The following is an 18,822-nucleotide window of genomic DNA, read 5'->3' on the forward strand; positions in this document are numbered from 1 at the left end:
GGCGAGCTTGACATTATGATGATATCACCTTCGTTATCAATTTTGTTAATGTTAGTTAGGTGATGTTGGCGGTTAACCGTCGCATTGCTGTCTCAATAGCTTCAGGCTATGAAAGTACCAACACTGACAGCGTCATTGACTATGTGTTATCAGTATTATCGAATCATCCATCTCGTTTCATTTCACTCTTGACATTGAGACTTATTGTTATCTGTGCTTAGTATGTATTTATTTTAAACAAACATAATTGGGTTTTATTTATTTACAATCTGTCATATTTTATAATTTAAAATTAGAAATTAGTACAAGAAAGAAAACATTTCAATAGCTATTATTAAGATTAAGTTAAAAAAAACGACATCAGTCGTGACAAAATCAGTTATTTTATTTTATAAACTAAACTGCTGAATCGATTTTGATGAAATGTCTATGGATCCAATCTATACGTATATGCTTTCAGGTAAGAAAAATAATTTTTCAAATCAGTTTACAACTGACGGAGTTATGAAGTAGCAGACTTAAAAAAAGATACAACCTAATGGAAACATTTTTTTGTAACAACGAGGAGTTTATAAAATCGTGAAACCTCTTATTTAAAATCTATTTTTAAAAATTAAATGTTCTAAATTCAAATGTCTTTCAATTTACTCGCAGAACCACATTCCGGAATGGCAAAATCTTTAATTACTATATTTTTGTATCAATAATTCCCTTTATGAAATAGACTACTAAGATATTATGTGTTATTTATTTATGTATCAATGTTTTAAGTATGTGAAGTATTTTATAAAATTAGGGTATGATGAGGCTGACATATCCTTATAGGATAAAAACCTCTACATAAAAAAGATAAAAAAAAAATGTCTTTCAATTAATTCATTGCGTCTACGGAACATCGTTGTTAGTCGATTTACACAATTATTTTTATTATCAAACAACTTATTTTTAAAATCAAATGTTCTAAATTCAAATGTCTTTCAATTCATTGCGTCTACGTAATATCTTCGTTAGTCGCAAAAATTAATTCAAATGTTGTTTTTATAATCAAACTTCATATGACGGACCTGTATATTTTTAAAATAATCATTTGATCTCAACATCGAAACCTTTTTGAAGTCGGTTAAAATGAGATTACACGCAACAGCACCAAAAGTCTATAAATAAACAAAATTCATCTCGACACGAAACAATGCGTGGAACGCGAACCGTCGCTTACCGGTTCCGTACATAACGGGATAACTAAGCTCTGTACTTGAGACTCCACACGATTCGATGCAGCTTAGGGCTACCGTAATGCATCATAGCTCTTCAAATACATAAGATACTATCGATCCACATTGCTTCGTACGGGTATAATATAGAAATATAAATTAGTATTTCAATTCAGCTTTGATAGGTAAATTTTTTAAACTTAAGGTTACATTATTATAATTTTCGTAGGGATCTCTAATGTTTTTTATTAGTATGTAGCTTATATTACTCGTTGCTATAATCTGGCTTTTTGCATGTGAAAGAATTTTTGAAATTTATTCAGTACTTTTTGAATTTATCGTTTACAAACAAACAAACATACATACATAAGAATCAAACTTTTGTCTTTGTAATATTACTACAGATATTACTGTGTTCAAAGAAATATTTTTTTATTTTTTGCTCGGAAAAAATAATCTACTATTAGCTAATAATTAATCTCATTATTTATATTTTATTTATATTTAATAATTCTTAGTGTTTCTTGCTTGTTCTTCTTAGCTGAAATTACATTCCGATTGGGCGGTAGAATAAAAGAAAATACTATTAATTAATTGTAGTAATTCTTAAATTTAAATTTATGTAATAATAATTTAAGACATTGTTCTGCAAGAAAGAAAAACATCTACTTCAAACTTGGCAATACCACTTATTTTGTTTTCAAACTTAACTACCGAACTAATTATGTTTAAATTTCTATGGGTCCAGATGAGTACAGAGTACGATAAGGTTAATGTATCTAAAGACGGTAAAAGCCAAAAAAAAATATTATTAATACCAATACAATCTCAATACCGAACAAGATTTTTAATATATATTTAAAATAAGAATGCGGAATCGTTATTTACTCGACATGATCCCAGTATCAAACCAGATTTTAAATATATTCAAATTTAGAACATGAATTAATTTCATGCGATACGCTTCCAATATCAAACCAGCTACATTTCAATTAAAACCCGCCATTATCGTTGTACGACACATCAAAAATTATCAACGACCTTGAATATCGTAAATAAACTACAATCAATGATAAACTATTCAAAATTTTTGATATAGAAATTCTTGTTGTCAATGATAAATTTGTGAAATTAATAAATAAATGTTATTGACTTAAAAAAATCTCAAATTAAAAATTAAATTAACAGATAGGTAAGTAATAGAGATTACTATGTCTCAAGGGGTTTTTTTTATGGGTGATAATGGAATGGTAACCCTACCTGCGCTATCGGTATACACTGACGAAAAGTGAAAAATGAAGTTACAAGCAAGTTTTTAATATAATAACTACCGGTTTAACTTACTCGTATTTTAATTGAAAAAGCTTGACTAGTTTCGGGACCATCCGGGACCCTTAGTCATGAGCGACATGTGTTTATTTTATTTTATTGCACGAAATTTTTTTTATACAACTTAGAATGGCAAACAAGCTGACGGCCCACCTGATGAAAAGTAGTAACCGTCGCCTATAGACATGAGCAGTACCATGAACATAACAGAGTTTACTGTTTCGCCCATGAGATCCCCCGTGCGTTGCCATTCTTGAGGACTCAGATGTTATTTCTCTGTACCCTGTAAATTCACGCCATATCCCACCCTTCAAACCGAAACACAGCCATGTAAACACAACTGCTTCACGCTAGAAACACGAATGGGACAGAGGTACCCAAGCAATCGACTTTTGTACAGTCTCCCTCTGGTAATTCATATACTGTCTTATAATGTTGTTATCTTATAAGGTTAGTGATAAGATTTATATTTGTATGTATGCTAGTTTTTTTTTTTATTTGTGTGTGTTTACCAATAATAATGACGAAGAAAATTAATACAATTTCTACTATGCTTTTAAGATAATGACTTCCGGTTTAATTTACTTATATTTTTTAACCAGTAGTTATTAAATTAAAATATAATTTGTACTTACGAAACCTCTATTACGCTGCTCAGTCAAATTGCATAGTACATAATTTATTCAGTCTTTTAACACATTTCTAATACAATCATCATTCAGTCAGTTTGAATAGCTATTGTATGGACAAGAAGGCCACATTTTAATCAAATACTTGTAATTAATTTTTACTTTGTATTTTATTAATAATTGTTTTTTGTTTTCATTCTTGTTTGTTCATTTTTTTTTACAAGCTTTTATTTAATTTCACTTTTTTTTGTTAACTCCTATTATTGTATCTTTGTGTACAGCGCCTTGTATCTATATTGTTGCTACTTGTGAAACCTATTAGTGGCTTATTTTATAAACCTAAACTGTATTTATTTGCTCTAGTTTAGCCCTGGTTTTCCTATGAATAAATAAATAAATAACCATTGTCTACTGTTGAACAGAAGCCTCCCCTATAGGGTATGGGGGGGGGGGGTGCACAGTAGTTGCCATGCTTAGTAAGCGGGTTGGCAACTGCAGTTAGACTAATGATGTTTTAAGAAGGACGCTGCTGCTTATCCCACGACGATTTAGTTCCCTTAGTCGCCTCTTACGACACCCACGGAAAAGACAGGGGTGGCTCACTCACATGGCTAATATTCACTTCGGTAGTAAAAAATTCATGTCCAGTATCAAATTCCACAGATATTAGTGATTTCACGGCGCTGTCACGTAACGGTGCCCCCGGTCAACGGTCAGACAAATTGGATCGTTCAAAAATTGCTTTTCTTCATCACTTTTTTTTTTAATTTTTAACACCACTGGCACGCACAATGGGCGGTTCACCTTGTGAAATTTAATTTGTTCGCACGATATTTGGGAGTCCGTTTGAATAATCTTAATTCGTTTAATTGTTAAAAGAAATATGCATACGATTGTGGCATCCCTAATAGATTTTTTTTAATATGCTTTTTTTTATTCGGCATTACCATTTCATCGTTACACATTACCAGAGGAAGACTTTGTACAGAAGTCGTTTGCTTGGGCACCTCTGTCCTATTCGTGTATCTATCGTGAAGCAATTGTGTTTGCATAGCTATGTTTCGGTTTGAAAGGTGGGATATGAAAGTGAATTTACAGGGTACAGAGGTATAATACCCGAGTCTTCAGGAATGGCCAAGCATGGGGGGGTATCATGGGCGAAACAGTATACTCTGTTATGTCCATCATGCTGTTCATGTCAATAGGAGATGGTTATCATTTTCCATCAGGTGGGCCGCCAGCTCGTTTGCCATTCTAAGTTGCATGGAAAAAAAAAACAAGATACTCGTATATTCGCTGTGAGGCAGTAGTGCAAGCGCAGTTAACGTTCCCTTTTTAATCTGTTATTAAAAACCAAACATGTTTACGAATTTCTACATTTCTATTAATGGTAAGATTCGTTCCAACGTTATATACACAAACGGTTTCATTATAATTGATATTATTTATCGATTAACTACGGAACCCAATTAAGGAGATGCTCACTCTCCTTTACTGTATCAGTCCAAATACATATTATGGCTTTTAGCCATTTTCAAATTTTAATCCACCGTTACGCTAAACTGCCTGTGAACTGCGCAATGTGATACTGTTAAGAATTAGCCGGCGAAGTTTTTGATCCTGCCATAATGGCTCGTTCTTCATGTAAAGGTGGCGCCCTCTGGTAATAAAAGTTTTTCTTCGGGTCTCTGTCTGTGATTAGATTGTATCGGAAATACGAAGCGAGTGACAATTATTTTTAAATTAACCTAAATATGAGTTTAAATATTTAGAAGTTTTTACTGGGATAGAGTCTTGGGACTTCGGATCGCAGTTGATGGAGTTGTCACCCTTCATTCGTAATAATACTTGCTGTAATACTATACCACGATAACAATCCCCAAAGCGAATGGGAATCTACGGAAAATCTGGGTTTATTTTTTTTTTTATAACTTTAAAATTAAAATTTTTTTGACAAAAAAAAATTGTAATTAATATGATTGTGAGCTAGGCTACTGGCGCCAAATAAGAAAATCCGCCATCAATTAAATTCTTCGTCATCATCATGATGACGAAGAATTTAATTGATGGCGGATGGGTTATGTGATGGCGTTTAATAGGATCGTGAACGAGGGTATCAAATTATTGAGCTTGGTAGATGCATTGAAATTTGAATGGCCTACTGCCGACAAACATGTAATTCTGCCATCGACTGAAGTATTGTATTATAAAGACTTGTTATTCTTATTCTTGTCTATGCGTTAAGTGATGGCATTTAAAATGATTATGAACAAGGGTATCGAATTATAGAGGTCGGTAGTGGCGCTAAAATTTGAATAGCCTACTATCTCCAAACGTGTAAATCCGCCATCGACAGAAGTTTAATTAAGATTTTTTTCTTATTCTCGTCTATGATTTGTGTGATGGTTCCGGAGTATTGACCGCGGAATTAGTCGCCAATTCTCTTACGGCGTCGAACACAATTTTTCAATTTAGAACGTTCGTCGACAGTTTGTGACAGTATAGCCTAATTAGCCGACCATTTTAAATTTACCATCGCGCTTGTAAAGGTGCACATTAACCACTCTTATTAGCACAACAATAAGGTGTTGTTTCCTATGTGTTTACTTTGACAGTTGTAATCTATAATTTGTTCATATTTGCTATGACGTAATGACGTGCTGGTAGTTGGCCGATAGTAGGCGACATTTTTCTGAGCATTGGTCGCGAAATTATTTACATAGCTATGTAAGGTAGTGTTTAGTTTACCAACGTTATTACGATGTCATTGATTCAAGAATGTCGACCTCTATGGAGCAGTATTTAGAGGGGGCCGGATGGGACGTGCTCACCTCAGAATCGTCTGGTTTCCTCCCTAGGATGTTTCGCAGATATGTCAAATATGTACTCTCTGTACGTATATTTTTCTTAAGGGGTCTTTTTAGTAATAGGGTCTAACAGACCCATCGATAGCGTAAACAGGCTTACCATTTCATTTTCACCCTTTAAAAAAAATAATAAAGCTAGCTGCTTGTCACGCGTTTCATGAATACCCCTAGATTATAAGTGGATATATATAGGTATAGATTAGTATACATAGGTATGGATTATAAGTGGATATAAAGAGGTTTCTTCAGGGTCGGCAACGCACGCGTAATAGCTCTGGTATTGCAGGTGTTTATAGGCTACGGTAACCACTTACCATCAGATGGGCCGTACGCTTGTTTGCCACCTCAGTGGTATAAAAAAAAAATAGGAAGCAGGTCCATCCAAATTTTAATGATATGGCTTACGAGTTATTAAATTTAGTAGTACCGGGGGGGGGGGGGGGAGAATTATTAGTATTGGAGTCGAATAGCCCTATTACTAATTACTAGCGATATATTGACCTAATCTCCACGCGATTTCTCCTTAAAAAACATAGTGGTTTTTGTGGAATTCTTCACGACGGAACAACTGATCTACTTTCATTCTCACCTATCATCTCTTACTATTACGCCATCAGCGTATATCGACAGCTCGGTAGGAACTCCATTCTAATTTCAGCCATCAAAAAAACTCAGCCGTACTGGAATAATAAAGATCTTTTGGTAATTAAGATAAGAGTAACAAAGATTAGAGTGTGTGTGACACCTCATATATTAAACTCTTTGTAGAATGTCTGTCTTTAAGGTGAATGTTTTAACTCAGGTCTATATACTTCAGAAATAAACCGGAGTTATTTAATTTGTATTTCAATTTATTGTATATTTAATCAAAACAGGTAATTATGTAAAAAGTAATAATTATTTTAAACAACGTAGAAAAACAAAGTTATCAACTCACCTTTTTATTTTAAATAAAAAACGGTGAAATTTCTTCCTGTTTAAAAAAACCACTACTCTGATTAACAAAATAAATGTTTCTTCTAAAACTAGGGAAATAACAGTTATTGGGTTTCTTGACAGATTTACTATATTATAAATTATATATATTATAAACAGCGTAAACGAGATATGATTATAGCAAACTACGGATGTGACGAGATGCGATTATGACAAACACAGTATATGACGAGATACGATTATCACAAACAGCGTATATGACGAGATGCGATTATCACAAACAGCATATATGACGAGATGCTATTATCACAAACAGCGTATATGACGAGATGCTATTATCACAAACAGCGTATATGACGAGATGCTATTATCACAAACAGCGTATATGACGAGATGCGATTATCACAAACAGCGTATATGTCGAGATTATGATATATCACGTAGCTCTTTCCACCAGTAATGTAATGCGTACAAAACCATATATATATGTATGTGTGACATAGGGTGTATAATTTATCCCATTAATAAAGCCATGTAAACAATTGCAAACCCATATGTAATTCTCCAACCACAAAATGCAATTGCTAGGTATGTGAATTTTATTGAAACAAATGGAGTGCGGTCATGTCATAATGTAGGAATGTCCATTGTTCGTCGTTTGTTTTCATTAATATACATACATGTTATTAAGTTATGAATATCTTTAAATGACTTACGATTATGACCTGTTCATGTCTACATCATACATACCCACTTATTTATCAATAACATGTAACTTATTCCCCTATAAGGGGGTTTTGCCATAGTTTCCACGCTTAGCAAGCAGGTCGGCAACCTAACTGATGATGTTTAAGGAGGAACGTCGCTGCCAATCCCTCGACTATTAAGTTCCTTCAGTCGCCTTTTACAGCACCCATGGGAAAGGAAGGGGTGGCCCATTCTATGCCAGGACTGGGACTAGTAAATTTTACATGTAAAATTCAAATGTTATTTTACGCATCGTGAAATTGGTGACTGACGATTCATTCTTATTCATGATTACTCTTGAAATCACCCAGTCTTTGGAGTATGGGATTAAAGTGCCTATACGGACGACTTTCTACAGGATCTCCATCTGGTAATTCAAATATCCAATTAACATCGACAATAATCAATATAAATTTATTTATTCTTTAGTATAGAACATGTGTAGACGCAGTTAAGATGGTTGGTCCCTAAATAAAATTAGACATACTAGATGGCGTTGGAATCGAGACTAATGTTTTTTTGTTGATTGTTTGAATATTAAATATAAATTGAAGTAAAATTTCTAAAATGGCAAGTACGTAGGAGTCAATCTTACTGCAATGTTGATTACCAAAATATGTAGGAGTGTAGTGGGAAATTATCTCATTATACTGAAGTCTCTGGTAGGAATACTTTAAAACAAAAGCGAATGCCATAATAATTACACATGACTACATACATATATCTTATTACTCGCGACCACACAGGTTTTCTCAGTAATATAGGTTTGCGCAACACTTACAAAACACAAATATGTCTCACAATGAATATACTCAATTCGTGGATACGAATCAAAAACGAACAATGCAGCGAAATCCGGAGCCTACCGTGTTATTGTGTGACCTTTATGTTGGGTCCGTTTCCAAACGGTTTTATAAGCGGAGCGACAAAACAACAGACTTCATTGCGCATTAAATAGAAGTATATGTAGATTGGTTACAGTACATATATGTATTTACGTGAGTGTATTTTGTTACGCAAAAAATTTTAATGTAAAGCGTGAAGACACCGATAAATAATGAGATAATTCTTTGAAAATATTTGAATTCAGAACGCGAAATTGGGTTTACGATTATTTTTTGCATTGCAACTAGAAGAATTTCTTACGTAAAGAAACGCGATACCTTATAACACAATAAATAAGGAGCCAACACGGTCATAAACTGTATTCGCTGTAAAAATAATAGGCTATGTAATCGCGAATAATAGTCATAAAATACGGACGAGTTGCGTCCCTCGCGGAGACTCTTTTTAACTCTCCAATACATATGTAATTAATATAAATTTCAGGTTAAAATAATAAAACCTTAATATACCCTTTTTGAAGAACCCCATATTGAAGTTTCTAGGGAAAACCTCGGCAGGGAGCTCACGGCTTGAACATACGCGGGAGAAAATCTTTTTGAAACTAGACGGTACTTTATTAAATTTATGTAATTCACAATCCAAGTGAATTAATTTTACAAAAACACAGATTGTAATTTAAGGATCGAATTTTAATATAACAATAACGTCTGAAAAATGACTTTAGATGAGATAATGCAACCTTAACGAAACATTTTTTTCGTGAAAATATAATAACGCGATCTCCATCTCTTACAATGTGACCCCACCGTGATAATTGTTCCCCTGTTCCCACGGCCGCATTGGGCGTTTTAAGGTCGTTCGGCCTTGGATTCGCCTGACCACTCGGGATGTGACACACTGCGATTTTGGGTTACACTTACACGCGAACATTTCGTATTGTTATCGTACCGGTTTATAAAATGGCAATAACGATGCGATCCCTCTTCTTTTTTTTTTCTTTTTTAAACTCGAATATTTTTTTTTTACAACAGACAAGTGAGAAATGATAGGTGACCATGAAATCAAATTAGTTGGCCTATCATGGCAGAATAATTTTTTTTTTTTAAGAAATTGTATGGCTATTTTTTTACGGGATGATAACGGTATATTAATTTCGCCTGCGTTATCCATATATTCAAAAAATTCAAAATCAATTGACTAGGAATTAACCATGGTGGTTTCCATGACTCTGTCTCAGAAGATCTTTAGTCCATGTTACCGACGTACCTCTTTGTAATTTTATTATAACTATATTAGAGTATGAGTTAAGCTACTGTAACCTTCGTTTACACTGTGGAACAACGTCGGCCGTTAACCCACCAGACGCTGTCATAGACAGGAATGCCCGCAAAAACGACCCGAGTTAAAAAAATCAAGGTTACATAATATGTAATAACCTTGAGATTTTTACTATTGTATGTACTCAGTTTAAAGTGTAAATAAATATAAATCCCCGCAAATGTACTTACGAGTACAGCACAATCTGTCTGTTAAGACAGCAACTTTGTAATGATGCTTCAATGTTTTATACTCTCTTATACGGAATAGCTGATTAGATTTAAATGAGCTTTGGTACACAGATGCACCATATCCAATTACATGTAGGATAGAGATAGGTAATATACAGCAATATCTTTTTTATATATATTTTATCTATCAGGTGGGCCGTCAGCTTGTTTGCCGTTCTAAGTTGTATAAAAAAATATGGAAAGGAAGGAGTAGCCCTATGTATAACGGGAATATATATATATATATATATATATATATATATATATATATATATATATATATATATATATATATATATATATATATATTTTATGTTTGTCGTTTTCGATAATTGGTTCAGCTTCATCCGGAAGTCTTCTTCAGTGGGAGCACGACGATTTGCGTCACACCGTCTCATCGCACACTGTCGCTGTATATACATACATATATACACATAGACAGTATTTTTTTCCTGCTGCTTTATATTCGTGGATTTTTAAAGAAAGTAAACAAATTAAATAGACCACTTGTAAATGGTTTATTAAGATAAAAAAATTCACATTTAAAATTGGAACCTGTAGGAATACAACTGTGAAACTGCATTTAATTTGATGAAGTAGCTTGGCGTGATGCCGTGTATGTGTAATATACACAATACAGGCTTACAGACAAAATTTCAAAAAAATATTGGTTTCACTTCTATATCTCTTATTAAGACCCCGTATCGATTTTTCTCAAATATTGCTGATGTACAGACATCATCTAGTTACAATTTTTACGGACATCATCTAGTTACAATTTTTACAGACATCATCTAGTTACAATTTTATTATAAACATTTTACTAAACTGAGTATTGGCTAATATAACTCAAATAACCAATTTTATTATATTTGATAAAATCGTCGATCATACTTGTAAAGGAGTAACGTCATGCAGACAAGCCGCCTTTTGGTCATCGATGCCATGGTCATTAAATAGTAATTAAAATACAAAATGAAACAGCTGGATGCTGTTGTCTGTACGTTGTTACATAACAATAACAATGATATGGTGTGTGATGTCATTAAGGAGAATATTTGGAATGTATTTATTAATCTTACGTCTTCGATAAAGAAGGTGATTCTTTATCTGAGAGATATTTTTTTTTCTTTTTTTTTATACAACTTAGAATGGCAAACAAGCTGACGGCCCTCCTGATGGAAAGTGGTAACTATCGCTTATAGACATGAGCAGTACCATGTACATAACAGAGTATACTGTTTCGCCCATGATACCCCCCATGCGTTGTCATTCGTGAGGACTCAGGTGTTATTCCTCTGTACCCAGTAAATTCACGCCATATCCCACCCTTCAAACCGAAACACAGCCATGCAAACACAACTGCTTCACGGTGGAAACACGAATGGGACAGAGGTGCCCAAGCAATCGACTTTTGTACAAAGTTTCCCTCTGGTAAATGAATGATGATTATATTATGAATATTTAAACATAATCATAAGAACTAAAACTGTCATATGTGGTATTTAAACTTTAATTTGGTTATGTGGTCCCGGCATAGAATAGGCCACCCCTTCCTTTCCCATGGGTGTCGTAAGGATCGACTAAGGGAGGGCAAGGAATCTTCTTAACGGCATAACCAATCGCTATGAATTTTTTTATTGATTAATTCATTTATTTATTTATTTCAAAACAATATACATTATGTCGGTAACATTATTATTGCTAGTTCTAAAAATATTCCGCAAACTAATAATTATTATTTCATTTATTTATTTATACTTTTGCACACATTAAAAAATGTCTACAGGGCGGACTTAATGCCTGATGGCATTCTCTACCAGTCAACCGCCACGCCAAACAGAGAGAGCAAATGGCGGTGCACAGATTTAAAAAAATAGTAAATTAAATTAATATTTTAAGAGATAACAATTTGTAATAAATAAACATACAAACATATAGAAATCATTTATAAATTCATATTATAATAATTCGAATCATTAAGAAACTTAATTACTGCCTCAAAATTTTTTTTATAAAGAACTAACACTATAATATGTAATATAATATAGTATATATCATATATGTGTAAGTATATTTGTTATTCATATATATTTATTCGTTTATATATGTAATTTTAGTATGTATGTATATCAATAATTAGTAGTACCGCATTCGAGTATTCTGACACTTCCCTATGGTTGACTGGGAGAGAATGCTTTTAGCATTAAGTCCGCCATGTACACATATTTGTACTAATGAATAAATAAATAAATAAATAAAATAGGTGAATATTCAACAATACTACTCATACTTGGGATGAAAAAGGATATAGACTACTTTTATCCCGGTAATTGAACGTATTCCGGTCACGCGGACGAAGTCGCGGTATAAAAGCTAGTATAAAATGCCTAAATGAAATAAAACAGTTTGGTAAAAATACTAAACTGGCCAAACCCGGTCGACCACTACCTGGGTTGAAGCTCTTGGACATTATTAATGAGAAATGCTTAAACAAGGTTATGCCCGTCCTCACTTCGTAACGTAATAAAAAAAAAGTAACAGACAGATAAAATGTTTAATTAATAATTAGATTTAGGCAAACTTTACTATACCATATCAGCCATAAATTGTTCACTGTTGAACATAGACCTTAATAAGGGTTTTTTTTTTAATGTATGATAATGGTATGGTATGGTATGGTAAAAAGAAACACGAATAGGACAGAGGTATCCAACCTCTGTCCTATTCGTGTTTCTACCGTTAAGCAGATGTGTTTTGGTTTGAAGGGTGCGATATGGCCGTGAATTTACAGGGTACGGAGGAATAACACCTGAGTCTTCAGGAATGTCAACGTACAGAGGGTATCATGGGCGAAACTGTATACTTTATTAAGTCTTCGGTGCTATATGCGACATGTTTATTAGGCGACGGTTATCGCTTTCTGTCAGGCGGGCCGTCAGAGTGTTTGCCATTCTAAATTGCATAAAAAAATAAACTATTTAGTAGATAATCGCATAACATTGCCATAAATTCTTTTGTAGTTTTTTGAATTGAGAAATTCGTCCTTATGTATGATGCCTAATAAATATTTGAAGTATTGTGAATGTAAACAATTCGTGTAACAATTGTATAATATAATAATAAAACTTGGACGCACAGTGTGATGATTAGTTCCACTATTTCTATATAATAAGGCCAGGGTTACGGAAACTATGCTACAAATAAAAAACAAGATGTCGCTCGCGTTTGTGTACGAATATTTTGATGATATCATTTCATCATACAAATCTTTGTAATATAATAAAATTCTAACCGAACGACGTCTGTACATATGAGATCGTTCATTCATGTCAACCATTGACTGTCCACTGCTGGATATAGGCTTCCCCTATTAGGGGGTTTTGCCTGTAGTTGCCATACTTGGCAGACAGGTTGGCAAATGCAGTTAGGCTTTGGTGGTGTTTTAACTAAGACACTGCTGTCCATCCCTCGACCATTAAGTTTTCTTAGTCGCTTCTTACAACACCCACGGAAAAGGGATTATCCTCTTCCCTTCGTATTCTACTCTATTACTCAACAATATATTAAAGGGGGGAAAGGGACTGTTAGTAATGGAGACTGAGAATTCCATTGCTTGCAATATACCCAACCAGGTCGACCTCCTCGCGGTTCCCCCTGGAAACTATCATGGTTAATTCCTGATGAATTCATCATGATGGACTAACTGTGCTGTTTTCATTCTCATCTATCACCCTTCACTGGTGCTCCGCCAGCGTATTATTAAAAGCGTATTATTATCAAATGAAATTCCGAAGTTTCGGACTTAATTTCGTGCAAGCTTACAGTCCTTTTGATGGTTATCAGCTACTGCAGCCTATGGACGCCTGCAACACGATGGATGTCAAGTACGCGTTATCGACCCTGAACGAACCTTAGTAGACTTTTTTTTGAAAAACCCCAAACTGTAGTCTGTCTGAAATATCTCAACAGGGAGCTTATTCCACGGCCTGAAATACTCGTCAACAAATAGTGTTTAATAAGAATAAGATAAACATCTTTGGGTACGAATTAACCGGTTTTGGTACCTTTATTGCATTGTGCGCACTCTTACTTTTGATGTCGCCTTGGTACTGTATTCTTCACAGACGATTTTTTCATCCGAAACTTTATGCTAATCGTGACGGTTTAAGTACCGATTTTAATTGACCGTCTTTCGTTTATATCACTTGTTATAAACCGGTTATTAGATTCTACCGGCGCTTAAAATAGTTTATTCTAAAACTGAATTAAGTGAGCAATCACAGTCATGAACCAGTTATTTTTATAAATAACTGAGTTCTGAGATAATGAACATAAAAAAAAATACTGCCAAACCATAGACCGTCTTCTTATTTTTGGATTTAAAAAAAGTAGTATCTATGTCTAATATTTAGAAACTTAAAAAATATATTATTTAGTACTCCATCTACGTTGATGGTATATCCAAGTTACTGACTTTTTCGTTTTATAATTTAACTATAGGTCGTTATGTAATCGTTGTTGTCTTATATTGCATGTCAATGTATGCACACACAATACATTTAACTATAAGTATCTATAAGTATGTATGTATCACTTCATTTATCCCTGTTACTTATCAGCCCCCTATCCTGAGATATATATATATATATATATATATATATATATAGTACTAATTTTAATAATGTAATAATTTTTAATAAGTGCAGAGAAAACAGAAAAAAATTACAAATATATATATATATATATACTTTAACAGAGTATTTTAATGTAGGTGTAGGTATATAATAGGTAATTATTAATTGAACATTTGTATATAGTTGCGTTATTGGTACATAAAATACGTAATAAGTTTTGACATTTTGCGTTTATGAATTTATACGAGTTTGTCACATTGCGTTTATAATGCAATGCATAAATGCTCGTATGTTTATTGACCTCTTACGTCTAGTATCATTGGAATTTTTATTTTACAGTTTAACGTATTTTTATAGCGTGCGTCCACTTTAAAATGGACTCGTAAATGTAATGCAATCGTAACCAGTTACTTGTTGTGTATCTTCTTTACTTTTTTTTATATCTCTTTAAAAACTAATATATTATACTAATATATATTAGTTATAAATTTTTTAAATATATCATGTTACATAACACATGTAACTTTACAAGTTAAATATATTACTTACTTTTTTTCTTTTAACAAACTAGTAACATAACGGCTTCGTACGCGTGGATTTTGAAAATTTTTATCTCCTTCAGGGTATGAATTTTCAAAATTTTTTATTGTTCACCTTCGTTATATAAAGAACTTATCTACAAAATTTCATGATTCTGGATTTAACATTAATGGTTTCAGTTGTCCGTAAATATATGGGGCAGTTAGTCAAACACACAGCATCCTCTTCTATATATATATACATTAAAAAAAAAGCTTTGTAAATAAACCATATAAATAAAAACGTTATGAGTATTTCCTTGTAAACAATAAGCAGTGTAGATTATTTGTAAACTTAAATTATAGTGTACGTTAACCTCTAAATCTGTTGTATTGAGCATAGACAAAAATTATCGTTTTAAAAACAAGGCCGCCAACAAAATTACCGAAATCCTCGTTCTCATGACCAACAACATTTTACCTACAGTCATTACTTACTCATAAAGATCTTGTTGTTAACATGAATCATTTAGTATGAGGCAATTTAGACCTCGAAATGCGATATTTAAACAATTTCTTTGTCTCCACAGGTCGTGTTTCCACCGTTTCGTTATTTACACAAATGTCTACGAAACTCCGTGTGAAAACCCAAAGACAACCGAGTGTATAATATAGTTGAAGTGTCGAGCTCGAACCGAAATTGAAAATTTTAAATCGAATATTAAAAAATTAAGAAGTAATCCATGCATTCCAAATTCAAAAACTAACGCTTATATATTAGATCGTTGCCATATTAACATTAACAAGCTTTTAAGTAAATCGATATTAAGTGAGTAATTGCAAATGAATAATTGTATAGTGAATAAAAAATTGTGTCAAGAGCATTAAGTGTGTGTCAAGGGGTTTACAGCAACTTTCCTTTTGTAGAACTGTGACATCGATCGCGATAAAATAGTGGTGAATCGTTTTAAAGTGACCTTCGTGCCGCGGGTGAATTGTGGAAGGATTTTGGCGGATCCCTTCACAATTGTTCGCGAGTTACGCGTGAAACGGAACGTGTTTTTTTAATTGTAAAAGCCCTGCCCGAATTTTGAAATGATAAGTGTGTGTGTGTAAACATGTCTACACAAGCGTACTACAAGGAACGCCTAGGGTTTGACCCACAAGAGGACGGTGTGAACGGGAACGCTTACTATGAGCACCCGTCTCACTCACACCAGCCGAAGAGACACCGCAGCGAAAGGAATGGCGGCGAAAAGCATGATCAGGTCTACGAGGAAAATTTAACAAAATTCAAAGGTACAACTTGTTGGGAGTTCTTTATACAACAGTCAGGTTCGTGGTGATGGGTTATAGAGAATGCGTGTGTTTTCGTTGTTGTGGCAACCCTGTTTAACCAAGTGTTCGGTTACACGCATCAAAATACTACAATAGATTTCTAATTCAACTAATTTGATATTTGCTAGTGTGTCATAGGCATGTATTATATATCGTATCCTTAGTAAAATATTGATTTAAACTTAAAATTGACAAAATGATATAATAATTAAAAATACCGACAAAAAAAAAACAAGTTTCATAGCTTAGTCAAGAAAAAACGCCTATTTTCATTAGGACTTAAATTTCCTTAGAGAAAGATGTGTCTCTTTAAGTCGGTATTTCATAAAATACATTTTGCCAATTTCGAGTTTATATTTTACTAAAAGGGCGATATGTTCAACAAAAAAATGCTATCTTTTAACAGTAAACCAAGTTCAATTTACTGTTTTTCTAACACTGTCTCATCTAACTATATTAAAAACACACTGAAATCCGGTTGTGTGAGAATAGTGTTTTTGTATGACTAATTAATCTCATATTTAAAATATGAACACACCACATTTTCCCATGCATCGTCATCAGCAGCCCACATCAATTATGCAATATAACGGATACCACTTTATCGAGATTTGCTTGGTTAACTAAATGTTAAACTGAATGCAAGTAAGGGAGTACAAGTTGTAGAATCTTTTCTCTATACAAGAAGAATGCCAGTTTGATTCTTTTTTCAACTAATTTGGATAAAGGAGGAGGTTCTAATTTTGTTTTTGTATGTTGCCTCATATTTCTTTTGAGAGAGTTAAGAGAGGGATTGGCGGAAAACCAGCGCTGTGTAGTTGTACACATTGCACTAGGACACTTACAGCATCAGCTGAGTCAGTTCCTTTTGCCTAATACTCATATATAAAAATTTAGGAAGTGTCCAACACTTCCTATATTTTTAATATATTTGTATTTTCTTTTGTAATTGTGTTTTTCTGGCAGTAAATATTTTCTATTCTATTCTATCTGAAAGAATATAATGTGAGATTGGTCCCGTAATTTTATCTAAATCAATTTATTAGTTTTTGTTCTCAAATCAAAATATCTGGTTTAGCCATGACTAATATTGGTGGTGCTTTATAGAACAAAATCTTTTTTTTGTTTTTGTGTTAAGCTGTATTTTTTTTATTCTCATTTTGATAATTCTTTTGTCAGTCGGTAAGATTTAGTTCCTAATAGTTCTATATTAATTTGGATCGTGAAATGATCGCAAAATCGCAATTTTTTTTGCGTATCAAAATTATGAAATACTAGCTGTATCCCGCGACTTCATGCTTGGTTGTAATATGATATTGAATAACTTATAATCTTTCTCAAGAAATCAGTTATTAAAAGTAAAAAGAATTTTTCAAATACGACTGGTAGTTACAGAGATCAGCGCGTTAAAACAAACAAACTTACGATTCATAAATTGGTGTGGATGAGTCCCATAGCATTGCTCACTTAAATTAATCATTAAAATAACTACATTTCTAATCATTACTAAATCCAGCAATGGGATAATAAACGAGCTTTTTGCTGTAATGAGATTAAATGCAGTAGCTGCATGTAAACGGGTCTTTAACTTGTTTTTTTTTTCTATTCATATTCTTGACATAATAAATAGCGGTAATCACTCAAGTGCAAACAAAAAATGTAATATAAGAAGCTAAATGAGGATATTATTGCATAATATGTGATTATGTGCGAAGTTATTAACGTAAAGTTCAGAGTTCATGTTAATACATGTTAAATTATTTAGAAGTACAGTCAGCGTCAAAAGTTGATGGACACATTTAGATTTTTAAAACCACTGTGCACATTTACCTAGGCATGGATAATGTGGATATCGATCTGGTATTTTTTTTTTATACAACTTAGAATGGCAAACAAGCTAACAGCCCACCTGATGGAAAGTGGTAACCGTCGCCTATAGACATGAGCAGTACCATGGATATAATAGAGTATACTGTTTCGCCCATGATACCTCCCATGCGTTGCCATTCCTGAGGAGTCAGGTGTTATTCCTCCGTACCCAGTAAATTCACGCCATATTTCACCCTTCAAACCGAAACACAGCCATGCAAACACAACTGCTTCACGGTTGAAACACGAATGGGACAGAGGTATCCAAGCATTCGACTTTTGTACAAAGACCCCTCTGGTAATCTATCAAGCACAAAAAGAATTTTGCAATACCCATTGGTAATTTCA

At 33.3% G+C, this 18,822-nt stretch overlaps 1 protein-coding gene across 9 annotated transcripts in view; it reads left to right on the top strand.

The window, feature by feature from the left end:
• The window catches only part of LOC113511282 (dystonin), a 372,284-nt gene that overhangs the window by 127,337 nt on the left and 226,125 nt on the right, over positions 1-18,822 (top strand). For 5 of the 9 annotated variants that reach the window (XM_052903175.1, XM_052903174.1, XM_052903179.1 and 2 more), the window contains exon 2: positions 15,858-16,602. The exons of 2 other annotated variants lie outside the window; for them this stretch is intronic. In XM_052903175.1, coding sequence (XP_052759135.1) covers positions 16,386-16,602 — 217 coding nt within the window. In that variant the 5' untranslated portion in view covers positions 15,858-16,385. The remainder of the gene's footprint in view (positions 1-15,857; positions 16,603-18,822) is intronic. 2 more of the 9 variants (XM_052903178.1, XM_052903182.1) reach the window with 1 other exon arrangement.

Source organism: Galleria mellonella, unplaced genomic scaffold (assembly GCF_026898425.1).
Source record: "Galleria mellonella isolate WM207_F2 unplaced genomic scaffold, CSIRO_AGI_GalMel_v1 utg133, whole genome shotgun sequence".
NCBI lineage: Eukaryota > Metazoa > Arthropoda > Insecta > Lepidoptera > Pyralidae > Galleria > Galleria mellonella.